This window comes from Scylla paramamosain, chromosome 10, assembly GCF_035594125.1.
Source record: "Scylla paramamosain isolate STU-SP2022 chromosome 10, ASM3559412v1, whole genome shotgun sequence".
NCBI lineage: Eukaryota > Metazoa > Arthropoda > Malacostraca > Decapoda > Portunidae > Scylla > Scylla paramamosain.
This window is the reverse complement of record NC_087160.1, coordinates 21,936,585-21,961,315: the sequence shown is the minus strand read 5'-3', so window position 1 is coordinate 21,961,315 and position 24,731 is coordinate 21,936,585. Positions and strand designations below refer to the sequence as shown.

Sequence of the window (24,731 nt, the reverse complement as noted above, 5' to 3'; positions counted from 1 at the left end):
GTCTTCTTATATGTTATTTAATCATTTGTTTGTTTGTCTGTTTATCTATCTATCTATTTATCTACTCATTTATTTATTTGTTTACTCACATATTTTACCTATTTATTATTTTTTATTTACTTGTTTGTTTACTTACTTATTTTATTAATAAGTAGATCAATTGATTAACTAATTAATGAATTAATTGATTGATTAGTCAGTCAGTTATTTAGTTAATCACTTGCATTTCTATTTATTTACTCATCTATTAGTTTATTTGGTTGTTTATTTATCATTCAGTCAACCATCCAATCTCTCTTCTCTCTCTCTCTCTCTCTCTCTCTCTCTCTCTCTCTCTCTCTCTCTCTCTCTCTCTCTCTCTCTCTCTCTCTCTCTCTCTCGATATATATATATATATATATATATATATATATATATATATATATATATATATATATATATATATATATATATATATATATATATATATATCTGCTTTTGCAACATGGGAAGGAGAAACGCGTTGTGTTTTGATATTGATCTTGTCAGAATGCGAGATTAGATTAGAGCGGCGCGTGATGATTGTGGGGAGAGAGATGGACTGAAGTGAAGGATACAATGGAACAAAGACCGTCGCCTGAATAGCACTTGAGGCGGAGGCAGAGGGGACGATGGCAGGTCCGACAATAGTGTCCACTCGTGTATGTACTGAAGAGGGATCCGCGGTCCTAAGTCATGGGTGATAATCGCTGCTTATAGTTCTATTTGTGTCTTTTTTTTTTTTTTATTGTATTGGAGGCATGGTTGTATCAGGAGTTATTTCATCTGTTTCAAAAGAGAATTATCAGTCACCTGGAAAAATAGATTGGCTTCTCTCTCTTTCTCTTTTGGCTCTCCTACTAACATATTCTTTTTTGGGAACGGCACTTCAGCGACCATTCCTTTTATCCATTATTTTTTTGTTGCCCTTGGCTGATCTTCCTCACACACGCACAAAAAAGTAAGAAGCCTTATCTATGCATTTTTGTTCTAAGAGGGAGTTTGTTTATTTATTTACTTATTAATTTTTATTCATAAGCCAGAATCCTTCAAATGCAGAAATAAAGAAAATAGGAAGACAGATTACCATTTAGTTAGTAGTTAGTTTGATAGTTAGTTTGATTTTGATAATTTGTTACTTTGTTAGTTAATCTGATTTTTTTTTTTTTTTCGTTGACTTAAACATCACGCGGTGACGCAAACACACAGAATTCTACCGGCTGAAATGATCAAGTTAAGTTGAGTCCCAGGGGTGCAAATGTTGTGGTCTGAGACAAGACAAAATAGACTACTGCTTGGTAATCCGGTTAGCGTATATGGCTTGCTCTTCACAACGCCTTGCAGTCAGCGATTTGCAAGGTGATCTTCCTTAACTGCGACCTTCAATTGCCACGCTAGGTTTCCTCCAGTTCTTGATTATCATTCGAGCAACACCTGATGACTGATGAGGAACAGGTGCGATGGGAGTGGAGAAGAGCAGGTGTTTCCGTGGGGGTGATGACCGCTGGTGACGAGTGGCGGCTTCATGGCGGGACACGGAGCAGCGGCTCAGCAAACTCTCTTGGTCAGGAGGACGCGCCGCGAGCCCTCCGTTTATGGGTGCGGGTGAGGTCACGCGAGGCCACCACTTGACCACTGTGGCTTCCAGGAGCAGGAAATATGTACATGAGAGAAGCCCCAGAAAATCCGGTATAAAAGCCAAGGGGATCAGTTGGGATGTCAGTCTCTCTGTACCGTGCCCCGTGAATCCGGCCTGTTCTTCTAGGTTGGTTGCACATAGGCACCACTTCCAGTTTCCAGTAGGCCTCCTGGTTTATGGATCTGGATCGACGCCTTGACATCGACGACTGTTGGTGCTGGTGAGTGGTGGCTGTGTCTTGCCTTGGTACTCTCTCTTCTGCATGATGTCAGGATCGTCCTCTTTGAAGCTTTATAACCAGCGCTTGCATGCGTACTTAAAAGGCTATAACAAATTTGAAAGGAGTATAAGAGTTCATGAATTGTTGACTGTACTGCCTGGAAATCAGTCATTAGGCCACAAGGCTGCCAGAGCAATACTCGAGACGTTCTGGTGAGGGTGAGGTCTCCAAGTGCAGGATAGCTAAGATCTTGACGCAACCTCTTGTACAACCAAGTCACCACAGAACTCGATTCTCCACTGGAATGAATTTGTACAATCAGTCACTCACTCGTTTTGTATAATTTTTTTCATCATAACACCGAATACTGTACTGGGATTAATTCGCATAATTTCTCACTCTTCACATTTGTAGGCATAACTTTAGAATCCATTACGGCGCTTCTGCAATGTTTTAGACTTTGAAACACTGAAAAATTTATCAAAGGAATTGAGACATTAGAGAGAGAGAGTAAACGGTGATCGAATTTTGACTGTTCTGTCACGGTTTCTTCTTGGGACAACGAAAAAATATACGTGTCTTATAACAATATTCACTTTTCCCCGTCTTCATCTAGCCAGTCATACCACCTGACCAAAGCACCTCAGACATGCGAGGACAAGCGCTCTAACCATCCACCCAAAGAAACGTTATCCTTCCAAACTCATACATCTATATCCAACATTGTTCTTTCCCTCTGAGTTTCAGATTATTTATCAAACACACACATGCCCATATCAGTCAGTGCCTCATAGTTGCTGGCTTGGTGCTTGAAAATCATACGGGTTCAGTCTCAAAATGGTTGTACTAAAATCATGGAATTCCACTGGTATCAATAAATTTTCATTCTGTTAAAGTGATTGATTAGTTTCAGGAACAAGAGGTGGTGGAACAGTAGATGTTCACGATGTCACTCAGTCTGATAGTGATGTCCAGCAATGCGTACGTCTACGTGAGTTTGATTCGGAGCTTCCTGTTGGCTTTAGCGTCACGACAATGTGATCAAGTGTAGCGACTGAGCCGTCCACAACTTTATCGTTCACCTAAATACTCTGAAAGCAAAATATATATTTAGGGTGCATTGCAAATAAGGTTAATATAATACTCTTGAATAAAAGTCGTTAGATGAGTTGGTGCACGTTTGTTATGAATTTTGCCCACTGATTGACAAAGCTGGTATAAAACATCGACTTAGGTGGAAACCTGAACAATATTTTTTTATTAATGATACAAAAATAATGCTGACAAAAACAACATTAACAAAACACAAGTTGTGGAAAATAGTTATAAAAGTTCAAACATTAAGATATTAAAGGTTATCAGATCAGCTTGGACATGAAACGACACATGAACAACACGTGCGCCGCTCCTCTCCCCGACCCAGTGCACATGGTGACACAGTGACTCGGAAGAGACGTACTCAACCAATCCAATTATAACGTGACGAAACGAGAGGGGGTGGGGGGAAGGGAATGGAGAAAGAGACAGAAGGTGGGAGGGGGAGGGGGTTTATTGGTTTGGGGCTTCACGCTAACAAGATTTTGAGAACGCTACGAACAATAAAGCCCCCTAGTTTAGCTTGTCCAGGCGTCACTTGTACGTCCTTGTCACCTTTCTTTTATTTTTTTACTGCCCTTTTTTCCTGAGCAGCCTGACAGTCTTGGGTGCGCCTCGTCATCACAGTGAGAAGAAGCCAGAGCTGGACTGATCCCTCCAGTGATGCCTTTCTTAAGTGGACTTGCTTGTAGCTTTTGTCCGCTTGGTCAGTCTCCTTTACACGTGATGGATAAAAATGAAAGAATAAATATTAAAAGGATCATTAGCCCTTTGCTGCTAATAAGACGTCGCCATTCATTTGTATTTCTTAAACTCTTCTTCGTCACTTTTTTCTTTTTTTTTATTAATGAAAAGAAAATTTTTGTGATTTTTTTATTTCCTGCGTGCGATGCTTTGATTTAAATAACAATGATTGATTGATTGACTGACTGATTGAATGAGTGAGTGAGTAAGTGAGTGAGTGAGTGAGTGAGTGAGTGAGTGAGTGAGTGAGTGAGGGATTGATTGATTTAATACACTGCAAAAAACAGCATCATATAACAGCAAAATAATGAATGAAAGGTAACGGCGGTGATATTCTAAAGGGGAATTTTTAATTGCTTGTAAACATCAGTGCACATGAGGTACTGTATACTATTTATATTAATTTATCGGTGTTTCCTGTTTTATTTCTTTCTTTATCTACATAAGTTGTTTTTTTGTTTGTTGTTTTGCTACGAGTTTACAGTTACCAAACATTGAGACGAGAAATTCAAAAGAGGACAGCTGTCTTTCTCCTTAATGGAATCCGAGCCCTAGAGGAAAGGAAGATTCACTTAACTGGGGAGACTGCAATGGGGAATGGGGAGGGAAAGGAGCTTGTGTTTGATTCCCTGCCATTGACTAACGAGAATGTTTTTTTTTTTTTCCTGTTTTTAATTTCATCCTCTTGCCTTCCAGAGAACCCGTCTGAACCGGAACAATGACTAAGAAGGAGAAGGAAGAGGTGAAGAAGATGGAGAAAAAGAGTGTCAGTATCGACGAGAAGGAAGATCTGGCCATGGAGGAGGTGAGTCAATGAGTGAGTGAGTCAATGATTGAGTAAATGAGAGAGTGAGTGAGAGAGTAGTGCTGCGCCTCGCCAAATATTCCCATTGGAACTCATTATATTACATGCCTGCCTTTCTCTTGAGCTTCACCATCATTGTCATCATCATCATCATCATCAGATCACATTCTCTGACGTTTCATCTCCCTGCTTCTTACTTTTATACTTTTTAACAGGCTCCACTTGAAATTATAAGAGATTTTCATGTTTCTAGTAATAGTTTAACAGAAATTCTACATCACCTTGAGAACTTATTTTGCTTCACGATAGGCACCCTCCGCCCTCTGAGTGCTATACCTTCTCTTCTTTTTGTCCGGAAAGCACTAGCATATAAAAGAGGGCGAGACTGGAATCAATGTATCTTGCAAAATTAGGAGATAAAATAGATAATCCAGAAGCTTTAAACGTATCTTCAAGCTTAACTGAATGTCGCGGTGCAAGTTTAGTATGTATATATATATTTTTTTTTTCGGAAGACACCAATGATAACAAAAGAAGTAATGGAGTATTTAGAATATTTTAATGTCTGGATGTTTCCTTTTGATCAGTAAAATTGTCCAGGATAAACTGAAGTAATAAGCGTCATACAGTCATTGTCCAGCAGTCAGCAGGTGAACAGGGACTGAAACATATTCCATGGGACGCAGTGGAAGTCATTTAGGTTTTCAGGGGTGTTTTCATCATTCTAGTAAGAGTTTAACAAAGGATCTGCACTGCCAACGGGAAAATCACTCTTGGGAACACGACTTTTCATCCATGTAGCCTTTAGAATTAGTCCTGATGGGAGAACAAAGCATTTAAGGATACGAATCATTACAAGTCAACAGGTCAACAGGGACTGAAACTTCCTGTATGTGCCGTGGGTCTGTCAATAAGAACCACTGCTGAACATCGCCAGTGAGTGCAGAGGGAGAGAAGGAGGACTGAATTTCACTGACTTGATCTAAACTATTTCAGGGTCATCGCTCTAAGATTGAGATGCCCAACCTACCCAAGCCCTTGACACTGGAGGAGAAAAAATACCTCTTAGCAGTGGAGAGGGGGGACATTAACACCACCAGGAAGTAAGTCAACACACACCCTGCTGTCTAAAATGAGTAAATAGATAAGTAAGAAAGAATATGCATTAGCTAGCTTTCCACTCGACTGATTTGTCAAATAATATGCAATGATTGAAGTTACCATCTAATTAACTAATTAAATAAATGACTAAACAATTGACTAACTAATGGACTAAGTAACTAAGGGAATTGATAGATAGATAAATGAGTGGGTAAATGAGTGAATGAGTACATGAATAAACATAAGCCAAACAAACAAATTAACTAAGTAATGAACCCAAAAAAAATCAACTAATTAACCATCCAACTAACTCACTGACTAATTAACCAACCAGCCATCTAACCTAAACAATAATTTCTTCACCAAACTAAAAATTCGGTGTAACAATGACACACTGACTAAAAACATCCCCTAAAACCTCCGACTGCCTTACTTTCCCCTTAAATTTCCCCTTACACCACACCCTCACTTTCTCCCTACGTCTCCCTTACTCTCGTGTCCCTTCAGGATGCTACAGAAGGCTCACCGTTACCATGACTATATGAACATGAACTGCGTGGACCCGCTTGGCCGTGGCGCTCTTCACATGTCCATCTCCAACGAAAACCTGGAAATGGTAGAGCTGCTGGTGGTGATGGGAGTGGAGACCCGGGACGCTCTGCTGCACGCCATCGATGCTGAGTTTGTGGAGGCTGTGGAGGTTCTGTTGGAGCACGAAGAGGTGGTCCACAAGGAAGGGGATAAATACGTGAGTTCCAGTGGAGGTGTTTGTGTTTATTTGTCATTTGAACGGATTTTGGGTGAGGTGCGTGTAGGTTAGAGTATTGTTTTGATCTTAAGTTTTCTCCTTTCATATAGGGTTAGATAATATATATTTTTTTACTTTTTTTGCTCCTACGTACATTTGCATATATTTGTTAAAGTTATCTTCTATGCCCTTAACTTTTCTCCTTTTCCATAGTGTTAGATGCTAGTGTTAGTGTTAGATGTTTTCTTCCATGTGCAGTTATACAATCTTTGGTTAAGTTGTCTTGTTTCACTTACACTTAGATAATGTTTTCTTTAACTTTTCTTCTTCTACCTACAGTTATATGATTTTTGCTTTATTTCTTTTTTCTCTATACGGTTAGGTAATTTTTTATCCTTTAAAGTTCTCTTTCTCCTAATACAGATTTTATTTTTCTTACGTTTTTCGACCCACTCTCTCAGTTAATAGCTTACGATTACTCTATTTGAATCTTTCCCCAACTTTTTTTCTTCTGTCTATAATTTCCACCAGCCCTCCTGTGATCTGTCTGCCTCTACTCGTCTCTCTGCATTTCTCTTGATATATGGCAAATTAGGATTACTCTAGGTGAATCTCTCCCCAGCTTTTTCCTCTTCATAACCTCCTATTAACTCTATCATCTATCTCTACTCTCCTCTCTGCACCTCTCTGTTAATAGCAAGCAACACTTTTAGCTTTGCTCTAGATGAATTTTTCCTCAGCTTATCGCAACCTTCCACTAAGACTTATGATCAATCTCTGCTAGCCTTTATGCACGTCTCAGTCTAGGATGGAATTACTCCAGCTGAATCTTTCCTCAACTCCTCCTCATAACCTTCTGCGGACTAATACTGCTGTCTTGTCTTGTCCGTGCCTCCCCTCGTCGCCTCTAGTCCTGGGAGAAGGCAGACCGCAACACCTCTGCCTTCACTCCTGAGATCACGCCCCTCATCCTCGCTGCCCACAAGGATAACTACGAGATCCTGAAAATCCTTCTGGACCGCGGCGCCACCATCCCCATGCCCCATGATATTAGGTGGGTGTACAGTGCCTTTGAACTTACTCACTCACTGTTTTCTACTCGTTGGTGGTGAATATTTAAGTGTTTTTGTTTTCTATTTTATGTTCTGTTTTTTTCTTTTCTTTTTCTGTTATGTCTTGAGTTCTTTTTTTTTTTGTTTGTTATATTGTTTTTGTTATATTTGTTTTTTTTTATTATATTGTTTTTTCTTTTGTATAGCTATCGTGTTTTTTTTTTAGTTTCGTCATACTCTTTTCTCTTCTTTTTCCTCACCTCCTTCTCCTCCTCCTCTTTTTCTTCTTCTTCTTCTTCTTCTTCCTTTGCCTTCAATAATCTATATCTCCTACATTTTAAATTAGGTTGTGTTGCAGCTTCGTTACAACCAACAAATTTACCACTACCGTTTGTTCTTCATTCATGTTCTTTTGTGCTCTCCTCCTCCTTCTCCATCTCCTTATCCTCCTAATCTTAATCATAATCCTAATCCTTCTCCTCCATCACTACCTAACATAACATTTTCCAAAACCCATTCTTCCTTTACCCTTTAACTTACCCACTCCTTCGTCAAACAATTTCTGTCCTTTTTCTGCAGGTGTGGATGCCCCGAGTGCCTGAAGACCTCCTCTGAGGACTCCCTGCGTCACTCCCGCTCTCGCATTAACGCCTACCGCGCCCTGGCTTCCCCCTCCCTCATCGCCCTCACCTCCACTGACCCCATCCTGACCGCCTTCCAGCTCTCCCTCGAACTGAAGAACCTGGCTTACACTGAACATGAATTCCGTGCCGACTACCTGGTGAGTAAGAGAGAGAGAGAGAGAGAGAGAGAGAGAGAGAGAAAGAGAGAGAGAGAGAGAGAGAGAGAGAGAGAGAGAGAGAGAGAGAGAGAGAGAGAGAGAGAGAGAGAGAGGCCAGGGGAGGGGAGGAGGAGAGGAAAGAGAAGGCAAGGGAAGGTGCGGTTTCAAGTCAGAAGTTCAATATCTGAGAGGATGAGAGGAAGGAAAGATGACGTATAAGCAATGAACGAAAACGAGAATTACGTGAGTTGTATGATGAATTATTATTATTGACGGAAAACGGTGAAAGAAAATGAGTTTACGTAGCCAGTCACCTAAGAGAGAGAGAGAGAGAGAGAGAGAGAGAGAGAGAGAGAGAGAGAGAGAGAGAGAGAGAGAGACCCAGAATTCTTAAACATGTCTCGACTATTTTTAAAAGAGCTTAGTGAACATTAATCGAGTTTTCAAGGTTGTTTCATGATTTTAGGGAGACTTAAACAAAGACTATACCATCATTAATAAAAAAAATAAAAATAAAAAAACACCCATTTGAACCTGACCTTTGAAACTAGTGCTGAGAGAGGAAAGCATCTCAAAACAGTCCTTTACCCTCACTAACTTGTTACATTCAGGTCAGTATCCAGAAAAACCTTACTCTCTCAACCAAGACTATTTTCAAAGACCACAGAGATTATTAAACTGGTTCTCACTAATGTTTCTCCTGTTAATAGTATAGAAATTTTATTAATATGTCACTAAAACCCGTAAAAACACCCTTGAAAACCCGGATAACTTTAAATAGAGCCTTTAGAAAGTAAATGAAGCTAGAGGTGCTTCAGAATACGCGCCTCTGAACCACTAGTGCAGCCACTGATGGCACTAAAACGCTGTCCTTCTTTCTCGCCTTCAGGAGCTGAGGACCAAGTGTATGAAGTTCGCCGAAGAGCTGCTGGGCCACGCTAGGTCCTCCACCGAGCTGGCCGTGATGCTGAACCACGATCCGGAGAGCGTGGTGCCTTACGAGGACGGCGAGCACATGAGCCTCAAACGTCTGGAACTCGCCATCGACTGCAAGCAGAAGAGGGTATGTGGACTGAGTTGCATTCGATGTTTCTGGTTTCTGTTTTCTGTCTCGTCTTTTTTTTTTTCTGTCGTTTTCTTTTTCTCGATTTTGTTTCGGTGTCTGAAATGATGGTGCTTTGTTTTATGCATTTTTGTCTGTTTTTCTTTCAATTCGAAACATTATCACATTCCGTTTCCTTTCTTTAATTTCCGTAGTCATGTTTTCCTTCACTTATCGTGCATGCGTCGTTCTCACACCTACTAAATTTCTACCCTCTTTCATGGTATCGTATTATTATTTTTTCTAAAGTTCATTGTAAAGATCTCCGACATTTACTACAAAAATTATAAACGTCAGTCGTAAGAGACCTCAGCTTCCCGCGTGTATGAACGAATGTAAGACGAAGGGAAGCAATAGTCTTCGGGGTGGTTCTTCTTGATATACAGTATATATTACATAGTTACGAAATGTTTAGAGATATATAAAAATACTAAAGGCTCGCCACGTCGACTTATGAGATGATGACCAGCGTTCCTCAGTGTTCGTGTCTCTCACCTACCCCATTTTCTTCTACCTCGCAGTTTGTAGCTCACCCCAACATCCAGCAGCTCCTCGCGGCTCTGTGGTATGAGGGCGTTCCAGGATTCAGGAGGAAGTCCATCCTTGAGAAGTGCACGGAGATTCTGAAGGTGAGTCTTAACCACCTCATTGCTATTTGGCACACCTCTCCCTGCCTGTTTCTGTATTTCCTCCTTCTTGTGACCTGAACTCTTTCAAATGAGAGGTTTCAAGACGCTTATCTTCCAATTTTAGATGACACTTTTTACCTTTCTTTTGTGACTAGTACCTCAATGGGCCGCCCTTTTATTTTTTCTACTTTTTGTCGTGACCCTCCTACATTAGAAAATACAGACCACTCTCAGACAGCTTTTCTTGTTCTGCGGCCACCTTTGAACGTTAAATTGGCCAGAAATTGCAAAATCAATTCTTTTTTCATCCCCTTCTTTCTCGCAGATGCTTATAAAGATTCCAGGCATTGGTTTTAGTGCTGTGAATTGTTGCATATCGCTGTGAAGAGGTTATGTCGATGTACATAAGAACATAAAGTGAAATTTCAAAAGGCCAGTTGATCTACATACGATAGTTTCTGAGATAAACGTGCAATTCGAGTTAAGGCATAGATTACAATGGCCCCATCTAGCAGTGAGGATATGACGTAAATATATAAAGATTAGTATGTCACAGTATCTCAGTGAGCAAAAAAGTACCAAGGAGAAGGAGCAGTTTTATCAAGTGTTGTGTCCCTTGCAGGTCGTTGCTCTGTTTCCGTTCTACTGCATGTGGTATATGCTGATGCCGGACAGCCCCACTGGCCGCCTCATGCGCACACCTTTCATGAAGTTCCTCACCCACTCCGCCTCCTATCTCTTCTTCCTGCGTGAGTTTTCGTGGTAGTGTTGTTGTGAAGGACTGAACCTGCGTAGCTTTCTTGAAAATATAGTTTGTTTATTACTGCTGTTACTATTACTACTACTACTACTACTACTACTACTACTACTGCTACCATCTTTTCTCTCCATTTTCCTCCTCCTAATTTTGTTCTTGTTCTCGTTCTTGTTCATTCTCCTCCTCATATTGTTCCTGATTTTGTTCTTCTTCCTCCTCCTCCCCCTCCCACTACTACTACCAATAACAACATCGCTCCACCACTCCACACTTGGCGTTCCACAGTTCTGCTGATCTTGGTCTCCGTACGGTTCGAGAATCTTGTCATCTGGCTCTTCGGGACGGACGCGATGCGGCGAAATCTGGAGGAAGCAATGCGTCGCCAACGCGGGAACCTGCCCACGCCTGTCGAGTTCGTTGTGGCTCTCTGGGTGTTCGGTGAGTGAAGGGTGACAGAAAAGAAAATTAATGTCGACAGAATGATGAGAGGTAGAAATTATAAGCAGTGGTGGAACAACACGTATGGTGAATGTTAGAGAGAGAATAGATGTGTAAATGGGTCTTGACAGGGCATTTATTGTAGATGCTTAAGATTGACTGGGTGAGAAAATATTTCACAACTCCTTCGGGAAAGTAATACTATTTTTTATTGGCTTGATGCGCATAAAAAAAAAAAAAAAGAAGAAGCCAAGGTATAATCTAGTAAATTGTGTGTGTGTGTGTGTGTGTGTGTGTTCTATACCAGTGATAGTTGTGCTTGGGAATTCGCGTTTTCTATTATGTTTTGTATTTTGCATTGTAGAAATTCTTCAACTAAATAACTCATTAACTAACCCACTCACTCTGTCACTCACACACTAGCTCACTAACTAACCCACTTACTCTGTCACTCACACACTAACTCAGCAACTAACTCACTCACTCTGTCACTCACACACTAACTCAGTAACTAATTCACTCACTCTGTCACACACACTAACTCAGTAACTAATTCACTTACTCTGTCACTCACACACTAACTATCTAAACAATTAAGTCATTTACTCATTCACTTGCACACTAACTAATTCACTCACTCACGCATTCACTAACTAACTATTTAACTACCCAACTATCTAACTAACAAACCAAGTCATCCACTCACTCGCTCCCCACACACTAACTACCCATCCAACCAGCCAGGTGTGTGTGAACTAACCCTATCCTCCCCTCTGTGTGAACAAAAGGGTTCCTGTGGGAAGAAATCAAGGAAATACGGACCGAGGGTTTCAGGAAGTACATCAATAACATGTGGAATATCCTGGACATCATGCGTGACTTCCTTTACATCTTCACCATGGTCCTCAGGCTGATCGCGTTTATCCAGCAGACACAGGAGATTTCTCGTGTGCCTTCCGTAAGCTTTATTCTGTCAGCCACTCTCTCTCTCTCTCTTGGTTTCCTCCTTCCGGTGTTGTTTGATGTTAGTGCTTGTTTAGTTATTACCAGACACAGAAAATTTCTCGCGTGCTCCACTTTGTCTGCCACTCTATCTTGTTCTCTCTCTCTCTCTCTCTCTCTCTCTGCTCTATTGTTTCATATCAATTTCTGTTTACTTAATTCTGCCTTGTTTTCCTTGTAGACCAACATGTGTCCTGGTTCCTGCTTCCTTCCTCTCCCCAGTGTAATCCTCCTACCATCGCTCCTTTCTTTCTGTTCTTTCTTAATTCGCTGTCAGTCACCAACATGACTAAGAAATTGTTCCTCTTCTCCACAGACCACCTTCATCCTACGCCTTGTAGACCAACATCTGGTTCCTGTGTTTTTTCCCTGTAATACTTTTATCATTGCTCTTTTTCTGTTCTTTCTTCACTTTTTTTGTCAGTCACCAACAGGGCCTAAGAAACTGTCCTTCATAGATCACCTTCACCTCACGCCTTGTTTTCCTTGTATCTGATTCCTGTTTCGTCCTTTGTAATCCTTCTAGCATTGGTCCTTTCTTTCTGTTCTTTCTTCATTCGCTGTCAGTCACTAAGAGGGCCTAAGAAACTGTCCCTCATCTCCACAGACCGCCTTCATCCCACGCGAGGAATGGAACGCCTTCGATCCTCAGCTGATCTCCGAGGGTCTCTTCGCCGCAGCCAACATCCTCTCGGCCCTCAAGTTGGTGCACATCTTCAGCATCAACCCTTACCTCGGGCCCCTCCAGATCTCCCTCGGCCGCATGGTTATTGATATTGTCAAGTTCTTCTTCATTTACACCCTCGTGCTCTTCGCTTTTGCTTGCGGTTAGTAAGTGTGTGTTTGTGTGTGTGTGTGTGTGTGTGTGTGTGTGTGTGTGTGTTGGATAGGGACCAAATTCGGGTTATCCTGTGTTTTACTGTTATATTAGTTCTCTTCCTATTATGGATTCCTCCAGTGCCTGATTTATGAGGGTCTTGTCTGCGTGCGTGCGTGTGTGTGTGTGTGTGTCTGTGGCTGGAATGGGTTGAGAATGTCCTGTGTTATACTGCTATATTGTTTCCTTTCTTCGTATCTCTTCCTCGAGTGACACTCATGAGGCTCTTGTCTGTCTGTGTGCAGGTCTGACGCAGCTGCTGTGGTACTACAACGGCCTGGAGAAGGACAAGTGCTACTCCCTTCCTGGCGGTCTGCCCGACTGGACCAAACAAGGCGACGCTTGCATGCGCTGGAGGCGTTTCTATAAGTGAGTGACTCCGCTACTCCATCATTCTAATATCATAGTATCTTCCCGTTTATGTCAACTCCTAATAATTAAGTTCTGTACCCTTCACGAGCTAATTTATCTTAATTTTTTTCCTTCTTTCGTTTCTCCTTTCATTCTCCTTTCAGTTTGTTCGAGGCACATCAGTTCATTATCATTCTCGCATCTCCGTTTTCTTTTCTTTTTTTCCTATTTCTACTCCTTTCAATCTATATCACCGTTTCATTACCCGCCAACATTTTTCCATCCCTCACTTCGCTCTCTACCTCTTCCTACCGTCACCTTGTTCGAAGCATCTCGTATCTCTTATATCCGTTTCTTCCCTTTTCCACATCCTCAAACTCGTATCTCCATCTCACCAAACTACTTAATTTTTGCTTCCCTCACTTTATTTTCTTTCTTCTTTCCTCACCGTGTTACTCTCTTATCTCTATTTAGCCCTTTTCCACTAATTAAAATCCTTACCTCCATCTCACTATCAACAACATTACGTTTATCTTTCTTTTTCTCACTCCGTTCTCTTTCTCTTCCTCCCGTCATTTATATTCGATGTCTCTCAGTTCATTATCACCGTCATCATTTTTTTTTTTCATATATTTTGTTCTCCACTCCTTAAAATCCTATATCCATTTCACTACCTCCATTATTTCCTTCCCTCAGTCCGTTCTCTTTCTCCTCCTCTCGTCAGCTTGTTCGAGGCTTCCCAGTCCCTCTTCTGGGCTGGCTTTGGCATGGTGGGACTGGACGACTTCGAGCTGACAGGCATCCGCGAGTACACGAGGTTCTGGTCCATGCTCATGTTTGGCTCCTACTCAGTGATCAATATTATCGTCCTTCTCAACCTCCTGATCGCTATGATGTCCAGCTCCTACTCCTTCATTGTGGTGAGTAGCGGTGGGAGGAAGCGGAGATGAGATGGTGGAGAAATTGGAGAGAAGGGAAAAGTGTAGAAGGGGAGGGGAAATGATAAAGGTGAAAGGGGGATAGGATGAGAAGTTGGGATAGGAAGAAGAGGAGGAGAAGCAGGACGAGGAGGAGGAGGAGGAAGAGGAAGAGGAGGAGGAGAAGGAGGAGGAGGGGGAGAATCTAATAGTTGGATTAGCATAAAATAATTCAAAATTTTGGAATCAAAATAAAAGCAACACAAAAATTAACTTCTACCTGGCAATGAAACACGCGCGCGCGCACACACACACACACACACACACACACACACACACACACACACACACACACACACACACACACACACACACCCACACACACACACACACACACACACACACACACACACACACACACACACACACAGTACATAATCACAAATCAAGCCCCACATGCCCACAATTCTCCCTCTGCCACCAGGAACACGCTGACACCGAGTGGAAGTTTGCCCGCACCAAGCTTTGGATGTCTTACTTCGAGGAGGGCAACACTCTGCCTCCGCCCTTCAACATGTTCCCCAACGTCAAGAGCTTCATGAGGATGTGCGGCAAGACGAGCAAGAAGAACGAGCTGGTCAGGAGAATGTCTTCCAGGGTGAGTGTACTTCAGAACATGAGGAAATGAGAAAATAAGGGAAGTTGCAAGAGGCCATCAGGCCTACACGTGGCAGTCTCTGTATACTACTATTATTATTATTACTGCTGCTGCTCTTGCTACTACTACTACTACTACTACTACTACTACTACTACTACTACTACTACTACTACTACTACTACTACTTCCATTTTAGTTGGCCTTTTTTCAGCTTTCAGTGGGCCTTTTTCACACTTTTTTTTATGTTCTTGGCCAAAGCTCCTCTTACGCAAATAAAAACACTACTACTACTACTACTACTACTGACTGTTTTGATACTGACCTCTCTCATCCTCTCATTCACTTTACCATCTCGCGCAGAGCCAGAACCGCCGCAGAAAGGCTCTGGACTTCCGCTACCTGTCTGTGATGCGTGCACTCATCTGGCGCTACGTGTGCGCACTCCAGCGGCGCAACGAGGAGCGCCCCGTCAACGAGGATGATATCGGCGAGGTGAAGGGTGACATCTCCTCCCTCAGATTCGAGCTCATTGATCTCTTCGGCCAGAACGGAATGGATGTGTCTATGTGCGCGAAGAAGAGCAGAGGTGAGGGTGTAAGGCGAGACGGCGGGAAAACCTTTTTTTGTTTTTCTTATCGTGTAGGAAGGGACTGTGACAGAAGGCAATAAAAGAAGCTATAAAAAGAAATTCCCACTGAACGTGACAGTCCACAAAGAGTGTAATCAAAACGGATATCCAAATTTTCAGGATTAGTGCCAGCTGAAATGATCGTTTGCCCAAAGTATATTTTCGCAACCCTGACTCATACGGCAGTTATGATCAGTCACATTTGGCATGCAATAATAACTTGAAAAGCTTTTGTCTGTTACTTAGTTGAACAGTATTCTCTCTTTTTTTAATGCACATGAGTTATTTCCTAGTTTTCATAGCTCCTGGTTTGCTTTTTTTATACACATGAAACTTAACCACATTCCTTCCCCTCCCTCACAGCCGCCCTGGGCCGCAAGATGAGGGTGTGGGAGAGGCGTCTCATGCGGGACTTCCACGTGTCGCCCGCCATGGGAGCTGAGGACACCATCAGAAGCGAGGATGAGCCCGTGCCACAGGAAGAATCAGCCGCTGACAAGTTCCGCCGCATGGCAAGGCTGGCGATGGCCATCAATGACGAGAAGCGCACTAATCCTGGACAGTACGTGACTCTGGTCCTTGATCCGCATTCTGTAACGCTTTGTTCTCTCACCAGGGCTGTTTTTAAAGGCCACGAGGATGATTACTCAAATTTTTTTCTGTTGATGGTGCAGTTTCATTGTTAAACTATCACGAATCAGGAAAACATCCTTGAAAACTTCCACTGTAGCCTATTAAAAGAGTCGTGATGAAACATCGAAACGTTTGAGAAAATGGTCACGCGTGTGTGTGTGTGTGTGTGTGTGTGTGTGTGTGTGGTTTGCCTGAATGTTTTTTTGTCCCCATCTCATCTGTGGCTTTTCTTTCCTGTTTTACCATGAGCCATGACTGAGGAGTGTGTTGTCTGCTCAGGTCACAGATCGGTATGGGAGACGACAAGGGACGCGAGAGCCTCAAAGTGGCCATGGAGAAGGCTCGCCGCAAGATGGAGGAGGGAACACCCGATGGGTCACCAGGCTCTTCCCGCGGGTGCTCTCCCTTCCCTGATCTGTACACAGGCCCCCATCTGCTCGATGCTATCAAGAACCTGGACCTGAGCCCCAACCACTCCCCAGCAGAGACTCCGATGCCTCCACACACTGACGGCAGGGCCAGCAAGGCCAAGGACGGTACGTTTTTTTTTTTTTTTTATGTAGGAAGGACACTGGCCAAGGGCAACAAAAATCTAATAAAAAAAATGCCTACTGAAATGCCAGTCCCATAAAAGGGTCAAAGCAGTGGTCAAAAATTGATGAATAAGTGTCTTGAAACCTCCCTCTTGAAGGAATTCAAGTCATAGGAAGGTGGAAATACAGAAGCAGGCAGGGAGTTCCAGAGTTTACCAGAGAAAGGGATGAATGATTGAGAATACTGGTTAACTCTTGCGTTAGAGAGGTGGACAGAATAGGGGTGAGAGAAAGAAGAAAGTCTTGTGCAGCGAGGCCGCGGAAGGAGGGGAGGCATGCAGTTAGCAAGATCAGAAGAGCAGTTGGCATGAAAATAGCGGTAGAAGACAGCTAGATATACAACACTGCGGCGGTGAGAGAGAGGTTGAAGACAGTCAGTTAGAGGAGAGGAGTTGATGAGACGAAAAGCTTTTGATTCCACCCTGTCTAGAAGAGCAGTATGAGTGGAACCCCCCCCAGACATGTGAAGCATACTCCATACATGGACGGATAAGGCCCTTGTACAGAGTTAGCAGCTGGGGGGGGGTGAGAAAAACTGGCGGAGACGTCTCAGAACACCTAACTTGATAGAAGCTGTTTTAGCTAGAGATGAGATGTGAAGTTTCCAGTTCAGATTATAAGTAAAGGACAGACCGAGGATGTTCAGTGTAGAAGAGGGGGACACACACACACACACACACACACACACACACACACACACACACACACACACACACACACACACACACACGTGCGTGTGTGTGTGTGTGTGTGTGTGTGTGTGTGTGTGTGTGTGTGTGTGTGTGTGTGTGTGTGTGTGTGTGTGTGTGTGTGTGTGTGCTGGTCTTGTCCTCTGTCACTGTATTGATACTATACTATACTCTATGTTGGTTAGATAGCGTATAACAGAGACAGAATAAAACTTTAACTTTGCGTCGTGTCACAGGCCAGGCCAAGGACCTGAACAAGCTGATGGTGCCAGGCCGCCGCGCCTCCACCACTCTCAAGAAGGAGGGTGAAGACGCCGCTGAAGGCCAGAAGCTCTGTCTGGACGTTCCCGTCAACGTGTTCTCCAAGGACTCCATCAAGAAACTGACCTCCACCAGCGGGAGTGAAGACAAGTCGGGAAGGAAGGCACCCGTCATTATGAAGACAGAATCTGAGACCAAGAAATCCGAGGCTCCTGTTGGGATCAAGAAACAAGATGTCCCACCAGTGACCAAAGTGGCCAAGGAAGATGCCAAGGTCCACCAGAAGGAGGCTCCAGTGATTGACAGAAGTCTCAAGACCAAGGAACAATCCGTGCCCCGCCCCACTGCTTCTGTCCCTCAGACGGAAGCAGGAATCCTGAAACCCAGCCAAGTGAAGGCCACTGGTTCCATTCCTGCCGGTAACCAACAGAAACCTCAGGAGAAGCCTCAGGAGAAGTCATCTGCTCCCGCTCCTCCCAAGAACAAGCTGATAAATGATTTCCCCATCATCCAGACCCCGCCTCCCGTCGCCCCCACCGCCCAGCGACGTGCTCCGGAACCAGAGCGCCGCCCAGCCCCAGGTCGCGTCCAGCAGGTGAAACAGCCGGAGGAACCAAAACCGACCTTTACAGGAACAGCAGATTTGGAAAGCATGGACTTCGTGCGACGTCCAGCTCGTCCTCCTCCACAGCAGAACGTGACACCTCCTTCCATCACGGTTATTCCTTCCACCCCTAAGCCTTCAGAGATGCCCATGCCACCTTCTCCCACTCACGATAAAATTATCAAGAAGGCCAGCGCCAACACGCCACCTGCCTCTCAGCCGAAGGAGACTCCTAAGCCAGCTGGATCCTCAAAACATCAGGCACCCAAGGAAAAGCCAGAGGAATCTAAGCCAAAGCCTGCAGAACCCAAGGCCAAGCCAGAAGAAAAGCCTGTAGAACCCAAGGTCAAGCCAGAGGAACCTAAAGCAAAGCCTGCGGAACCCAAGGAGAAGCCCAAGGAGAAAGTGGCAGCACCAAAAGCGTCTGCAGAGAAGACCCATGAGCAGAAGCCTTCCACTCCACCGGCCGCTGCCTTCCAGAGCAACGCCTCCAGCTCGGCGAACGAGCCCCTCATCAAAGCAGAGCCCAAGAAGGCTGGATGGCTGTAGGCGATAGGCGTCGTGAGGAATAGTTTTTATCGTAGCAGCGTAGAGACGTAGGCTTTGGAAGAGTAACGCTCATGCGGCGAGGGATGAAGACCAATTGAAGAGGTGGCAGCAAAGAGCGAACAACGAGGCGAACCACATAAAATGGTTCGGTAACGCCGCGAGAAAGGTTCGTTGTTTTGTTACGGGGAGAAATAAGAGAAAAAGAGAGAAAAAAAAGTGTTAACCTTACGAATATGAATCCATAATCACTTAATGAAATGTAACCACATAGCAAAACAAACTACCTACACTCAGATTTCATCCCGTCACGGCAGTATACAATATTTGGTCATTCCTCGAAATTAATACTGTGTTCCTGTTGTGTCGAGAGGGATGCCCGAGCCATTACCACGCCGCCACCACCACCGCTGTGCACCAGCCACTCAACGCTCCACACTACGTTCACCAAGGTACATCGCTGGCATAATTTTTGCAATTACTCAGATGTCCGTCACTAAGAGCGTCACAGCCAGCTAGGGCGGGACAAGATCAACAGAGTACTATGTTGACCTTACAATGAGCGGAGCTGCAGAGACGGTCTTCAACACCACCACGTCATCAGCATGCGAGACACCCGCGGCACATGTCGTGGTTTAGGCGCGAGGCGGTGTGGCGGAGGTGTCCTTGGCTACAATGCCGTGGACTAGGCAAGTGAACATCTAACATGTGGAGCAATGTCGTAAGGGCGTCGGAGAGGTAACATCTGGAGTCCATGAAGATCGTCATGTTGACAACAACAAAACAGCTCATTTACTAAGTAACACTTACATCTTTGTAGTGATTTATGTTTACCTACCTATATCAAAAGTCATTTTAAACTAATATTTGTGGCCTTTGCTAATATAACCAATTTCAGTTGCTTGTTAATTTTGAATTCTGAAAGTTTGTTATGTTTAACGTGATGAAATTTCCTTTAGTTAAAACACGCATATCAAGTTGTTCTCATTGTTTATGTTAAATGATTTAGTTATCGCGGGAGACTGGCGTGACCCGCGCCTCACTGCTCGGCACGGAGCTCACCTAAATTCATTACACAAACACCTGGGCATCCGTGTGTCTAAAGTGTTCCACACACTGCCAGGCGTGCTGATTAACCTCCACACCAGGCATTCTTTACATTGAAAGGGTTACGCCATCATTATTGTGTGAGTATAAAAATTATATAAAATAATAAAACAGTTCTTATAACAGTAACACATTACTGCTGTTGTTTGATATCCATGAATAAGAAAAATATTCAGTTTCGTTGTTTACACGCCTGCAGCCGTCCGTAGGGCATAGGTTGACTCCTGCAGCCCAGACACGCAGGTGGGTATCCTGACTGCTTTCAACAGATTTTAGTGAGAGTTAATGGAATTTTGAAGGATGTTTCCATTAATTATGTAACAGTTTAACAAGGCTTCTTTATCACTAATAAGGAAAACAATAAAAAAAAAAACATGATCAGTCATCTCTATAGCCTTTGAAAATATTTGTGATGAGAGAGCAAAACGTTTAGGAACACTGGCTAGACTGCCTCCACCAAAGACACAACTTGACGGACTGATCTCCATGACATATTAAGGATAGAAATTTCATCTCTTTTAAAAAATCTGCGCAGTACTTTCATGAGAAAAGGAATAAGATAAGATACCTCGAGGTTAATGGATAAGGATACCACTGCTCTGAGGATGATGGCAAGCAGCACTTCACTATAACAAGGAATGTAAGCTGCAGCTATTTCTTTCAATTATATTATTACTTATCTATTTAGTTAGTTACTTTAGATCATATTCTGAAACACTTCTATATTGCTACAATATTAACAGGAGAAACACTTCAGAACCTGGCTAATCATCGCTGTGGCCTTTGAAAATAGTCGTGGTGAGAGAGCAAGGCATTTCTGAATACCGGCCATAGTTTTACACTGGGTATCATTACTCGTAAAAGTGCCTGAGTGCCTGTATTGTCATCCCTGTCTCCTACGTGTCAGTAGTACAAGTATCATTGAGACAAACATATAAAGAAAGGTATTCTCTTTTCAATACATACGTATACGTACAGTGCCGATATGCACTACAAGTGTGTGTGTGTGTCATTCACCCAGCCAGCCGTTGCCCTACGGAAAGAGCTCAGAGCTCATAGTGACCGATCTTTAGGTAGGACTGAGACCACTCACACACCACACACCGGGACAGCGAGGTCGCAACCTCTCGGGTTGCATCCCGTACCTACTTGCTGCTGGATGAACAGGGGCTACACATTAAGAGCCCGGGATTCGAACACGGGCCTTTTTGTTTGTGAGCCAAGCGTGCTAACCACTACACTACACGGTGTGCGTGTGTGTGTGTGTGTGTGTGTGTGTGTTTATAAAACATACTGTTTAGACTTAACACAAAAATCTTTGCTCACTGTTCTTTCAAAACGGTTTCCTCATTATCAAATAGGCATCTGCTTTTTATATTAATTCTTTAAGTGTCTCAATTCCATTAAAACATACGTAAAGAAAAAACCTAATGGAAGGTAGGCGAGGTTCCCCCTCGTGTTACATCTGTCTGTCTGACAACTTCTTCCAAGGCTGCCATGTCTCCAAAAACATTCACTGATCTTACTAAGTGCATTGGCTCCACACAACCAGATACAAAAACCACCAGTTGAAAATAATTGAATATGAAAGACTTATTGGGTTGAAATCGTGCATTCATTTCTTATAAGTAGTGTTCTGGATCGCTGATTTCTGAAGCTACTTTTTCAGCGTTTCTTGTATTAACTTAAGGGACTAGCTTTTCCGCATAAGTGTTCTTAAAGAGACATTAATTTGCATATATTGGCAAAAGATCGCCATGTTCTTTGTATATGTATTTCATGCCAATAATTTTTCCATTCTAAGATTAGTATAAAATAATTTTTCCAGTCTAAGATCCCGAATCGAAATTAGTATAAAAAAAATCAGGTAACAGTTCAGTGGGCACACGCAACATCTGACGCATGCGCGGTAAAGCTTCAGCGAACGGCAACATCTTGCGCATGCGCCTGGTCGCGTTCAGACCTGTGCAACTTTCCGTGCGCACAGAAGGCATGCACCTATTGCATGAAGAAGCAAGCAGAGACATGAATCGGTGCAAGATGAGGCATGCTTCAAATCCGTGAGCACAGCCCAACGCGCACAGACGAAGGAAGGCGCAAGTGTCTCCTCATCTAAGACGGGAAGACTCGTGCAACAGTTGCCTGTCAATCACGGTTTTATATGCTCTGTTTGTATTGCCATTACACCAGATTGGTCCAATGAAAAAAAAAAAAAAAAAAAAAAAAAAAATATATATATATATATATATATATATATATATATATATATATATATATATATATATATATATATATATATATATATATATATATATATATATATATATATAATTTATTGAGGATTATCGTTCATGTACGTGTTTGTGGATGTTTACCTCCTTACCCCTTCTTCTTCATTCACACATACACTCCGACGTGCAAGATATTCACTGACCCAGCACCCACGCTTTTTCCTTCGATTTCGTCTTTGTCGCAAAATAATACCAGCTGCGGCAGCAGCAATTGCTTGGTTCAGAGCAGACATCTTGACGACTGAACAGAGTATGTGTGCTTCACTCCAGGTGTAAACAGAAAGAGGCATGCGCATCCATAGAGGAAGAAAGATGCAGCTGAAGGAATGCGTGAGTGAGCGTGTTGAATGCGTGAAGGCATAGGAAGAGGCATGGCAGCTAGGCGCATCAATATGGTGTTCAGGTTGTGGTTGAAGTGGCAGCTGTTCCCTTTTGGCGGGAGGGGGATATGGCACTCAAGAAGGTAGCGGAGGAGGGGAGTGGGGGAAACTCTGTTGCAATAGCTACAGGGAATCTCCGCTGCACCTTGACGAATATCCTGTAGCAAGGAAATCCGGGTCGGATTCAGTGGAGACGGTCGCGCATTTATGGAGGTAGGGAGCAGTCAGGGGAGATGTAAGCAGACGCGGCTGCGTATAAAGTGGCGGAGCGAGACGGGAATGCAGCCTGGTGTTGCTGGTGTGGCAAAACATGGAATGCAGTCTTTACACAGTGGCAAAGACTTGATAAGATCCTTGTAGTTGGGAAAGGAAGGGCAGCGGCAGCTTTATAGCTGCTTGATCAGGAAGCTCATTATCTTTGATGCCTGGGAATCCAATTGAAGGTGACATCACACTCATAGCCACGCTCGGCTAGTCGAGCGAGATGGAGAATTGTGATGAGGAGTTGATGTTGAGCTAGCGATTTGGTGTCTTTGAAGGCCAGAATAGATGTCTGTGAGTCAGTGTGAATGATTACTTTGGGGTGGTTGTGCTCTAGCTAGTAGAGAAGAGCTTCACGGATGGTCACCAGCTTTGCCTGCAGACAGGTGGCACCGCGTTGTTTGGGCGCCAACCGCCTTCGTGACACGATCCACTGATCAGTCAGTAAAGAGCGTGAGGGAATCAAGTGTTATAAGGTCTTCAATAACATGTCCCATCTTAAGACAGAGGGCAGCTGCTATACAGTGTGCCTTTGGGCGCTTGAGGCTAGCCTCCTCCAATTCGCACCACCACCCACTGCTATGGATGATGGTGTAGATTGGAGGAGGACTCCAGGGGGTGGAGTGGCATAGTCTGGGTGAGGCGTCTTCACCCACAGAAAGGCGGGTCTCCGGTATGCCCATAATGAAGACTGCCTTTGCTGCCCAACTTTGCCGCCGAAGATTATCTCGAGGGCAGCGAAGGTTGGTAATAACTTTGGTGGGAGGCATATAAGGTTTGGCAAGATGTGCCATTTTTGCGGTGAGACTGGCCGCTCGTTCTTCATGCGGCGCCGAGCTGGGACAATCTGGCATTTCTGTTGTAGGTTACAGATTCTGGTCCATCTGGGGACATTGTAGATGATTCTCAGAGCGCTGTTTTGTGTGGGCTAGTCTCTCTCTCTCTCTCTCTCTCTCTCTCTCTCTCTCTCTCTCTCTCTCTCTCTCTCTCTCTCTCTCTTCTTGGATGTTCGCTACACACACACACACACACACACACACACAAGCACACACACAGACGCACTGTCGTGTCTTTCTCTGCCCAGATACAGTTTTCAGTCCAACAAAGTGGCAAGTTAAAAACAAAAATATTTTACGATGTTCCATCTATGTTTCAACAGTGTACTTTTTTACAGAGAGAGAGAGAGAGAGAGAGAGAGAGAGAGAGAGAGAGAGAGAGAGAGAGAGAGAGAGAGAGAGAGAGAGAGAGTAGTGCATAAAATAAGTACCTTATAGGTTAATGATAAAAAAAAAATATATATATATATATATATATATATATATATATATATATATATATATATATATATATATATATATATATATATATATATATATATATATATATATATATATATATATATATATATATATATGAAACGAATGCATAATCAATTACAGTTTGTGCCTTATGAAATGCAAAAGAAAGGGACATTAAAACACTATGTTTTCTAGCAACCTTACACAGTTGATGAGAACAATAATAATCTGAAAAACAAATGAAGCTTTATTACAATGAAAATATGAACAAATCCAGTGGGATTAGAGCGCAATACAAGTTTTAAAACACCCATATATATATATATATATATATATATATATATATATATATATATATATATATATATATATATATATATATATATATATATATATATATATATATATATATATATATATATATATATATATATATATATATATATATATATAAATGAAAGTGGGAAAGAAATACATTTACTGTAGTTATCCCCTCAAATATAAA

The 24,731-nt window shown here is 42.9% G+C and overlaps 1 protein-coding gene across 1 annotated transcript; it reads left to right on the top strand.

The window, feature by feature from the left end:
• The first annotated feature begins 1,731 nt into the window (after window positions 1-1,731).
• On the top strand, window positions 1,732-20,132 carry LOC135104350 (transient-receptor-potential-like protein). The gene is made up of 19 exons (XM_064011659.1): window positions 1,732-1,877; window positions 4,413-4,521; window positions 5,518-5,624; window positions 6,130-6,370; window positions 7,282-7,424; window positions 8,002-8,203; window positions 9,093-9,266; window positions 9,827-9,934; window positions 10,557-10,683; window positions 10,977-11,129; window positions 11,918-12,087; window positions 12,739-12,958; window positions 13,254-13,377; window positions 14,084-14,279; window positions 14,761-14,934; window positions 15,296-15,521; window positions 15,927-16,125; window positions 16,476-16,732; window positions 17,715-20,132. Exons 2-19 carry the CDS (start codon window positions 4,435-4,437, stop codon window positions 18,890-18,892), a joined length of 4,086 nt encoding a protein of 1,361 aa, XP_063867729.1. The 5' UTR covers window positions 1,732-1,877; window positions 4,413-4,434; the 3' UTR covers window positions 18,893-20,132.
• Window positions 20,133-24,731: the final 4,599 nt, after the last annotated feature.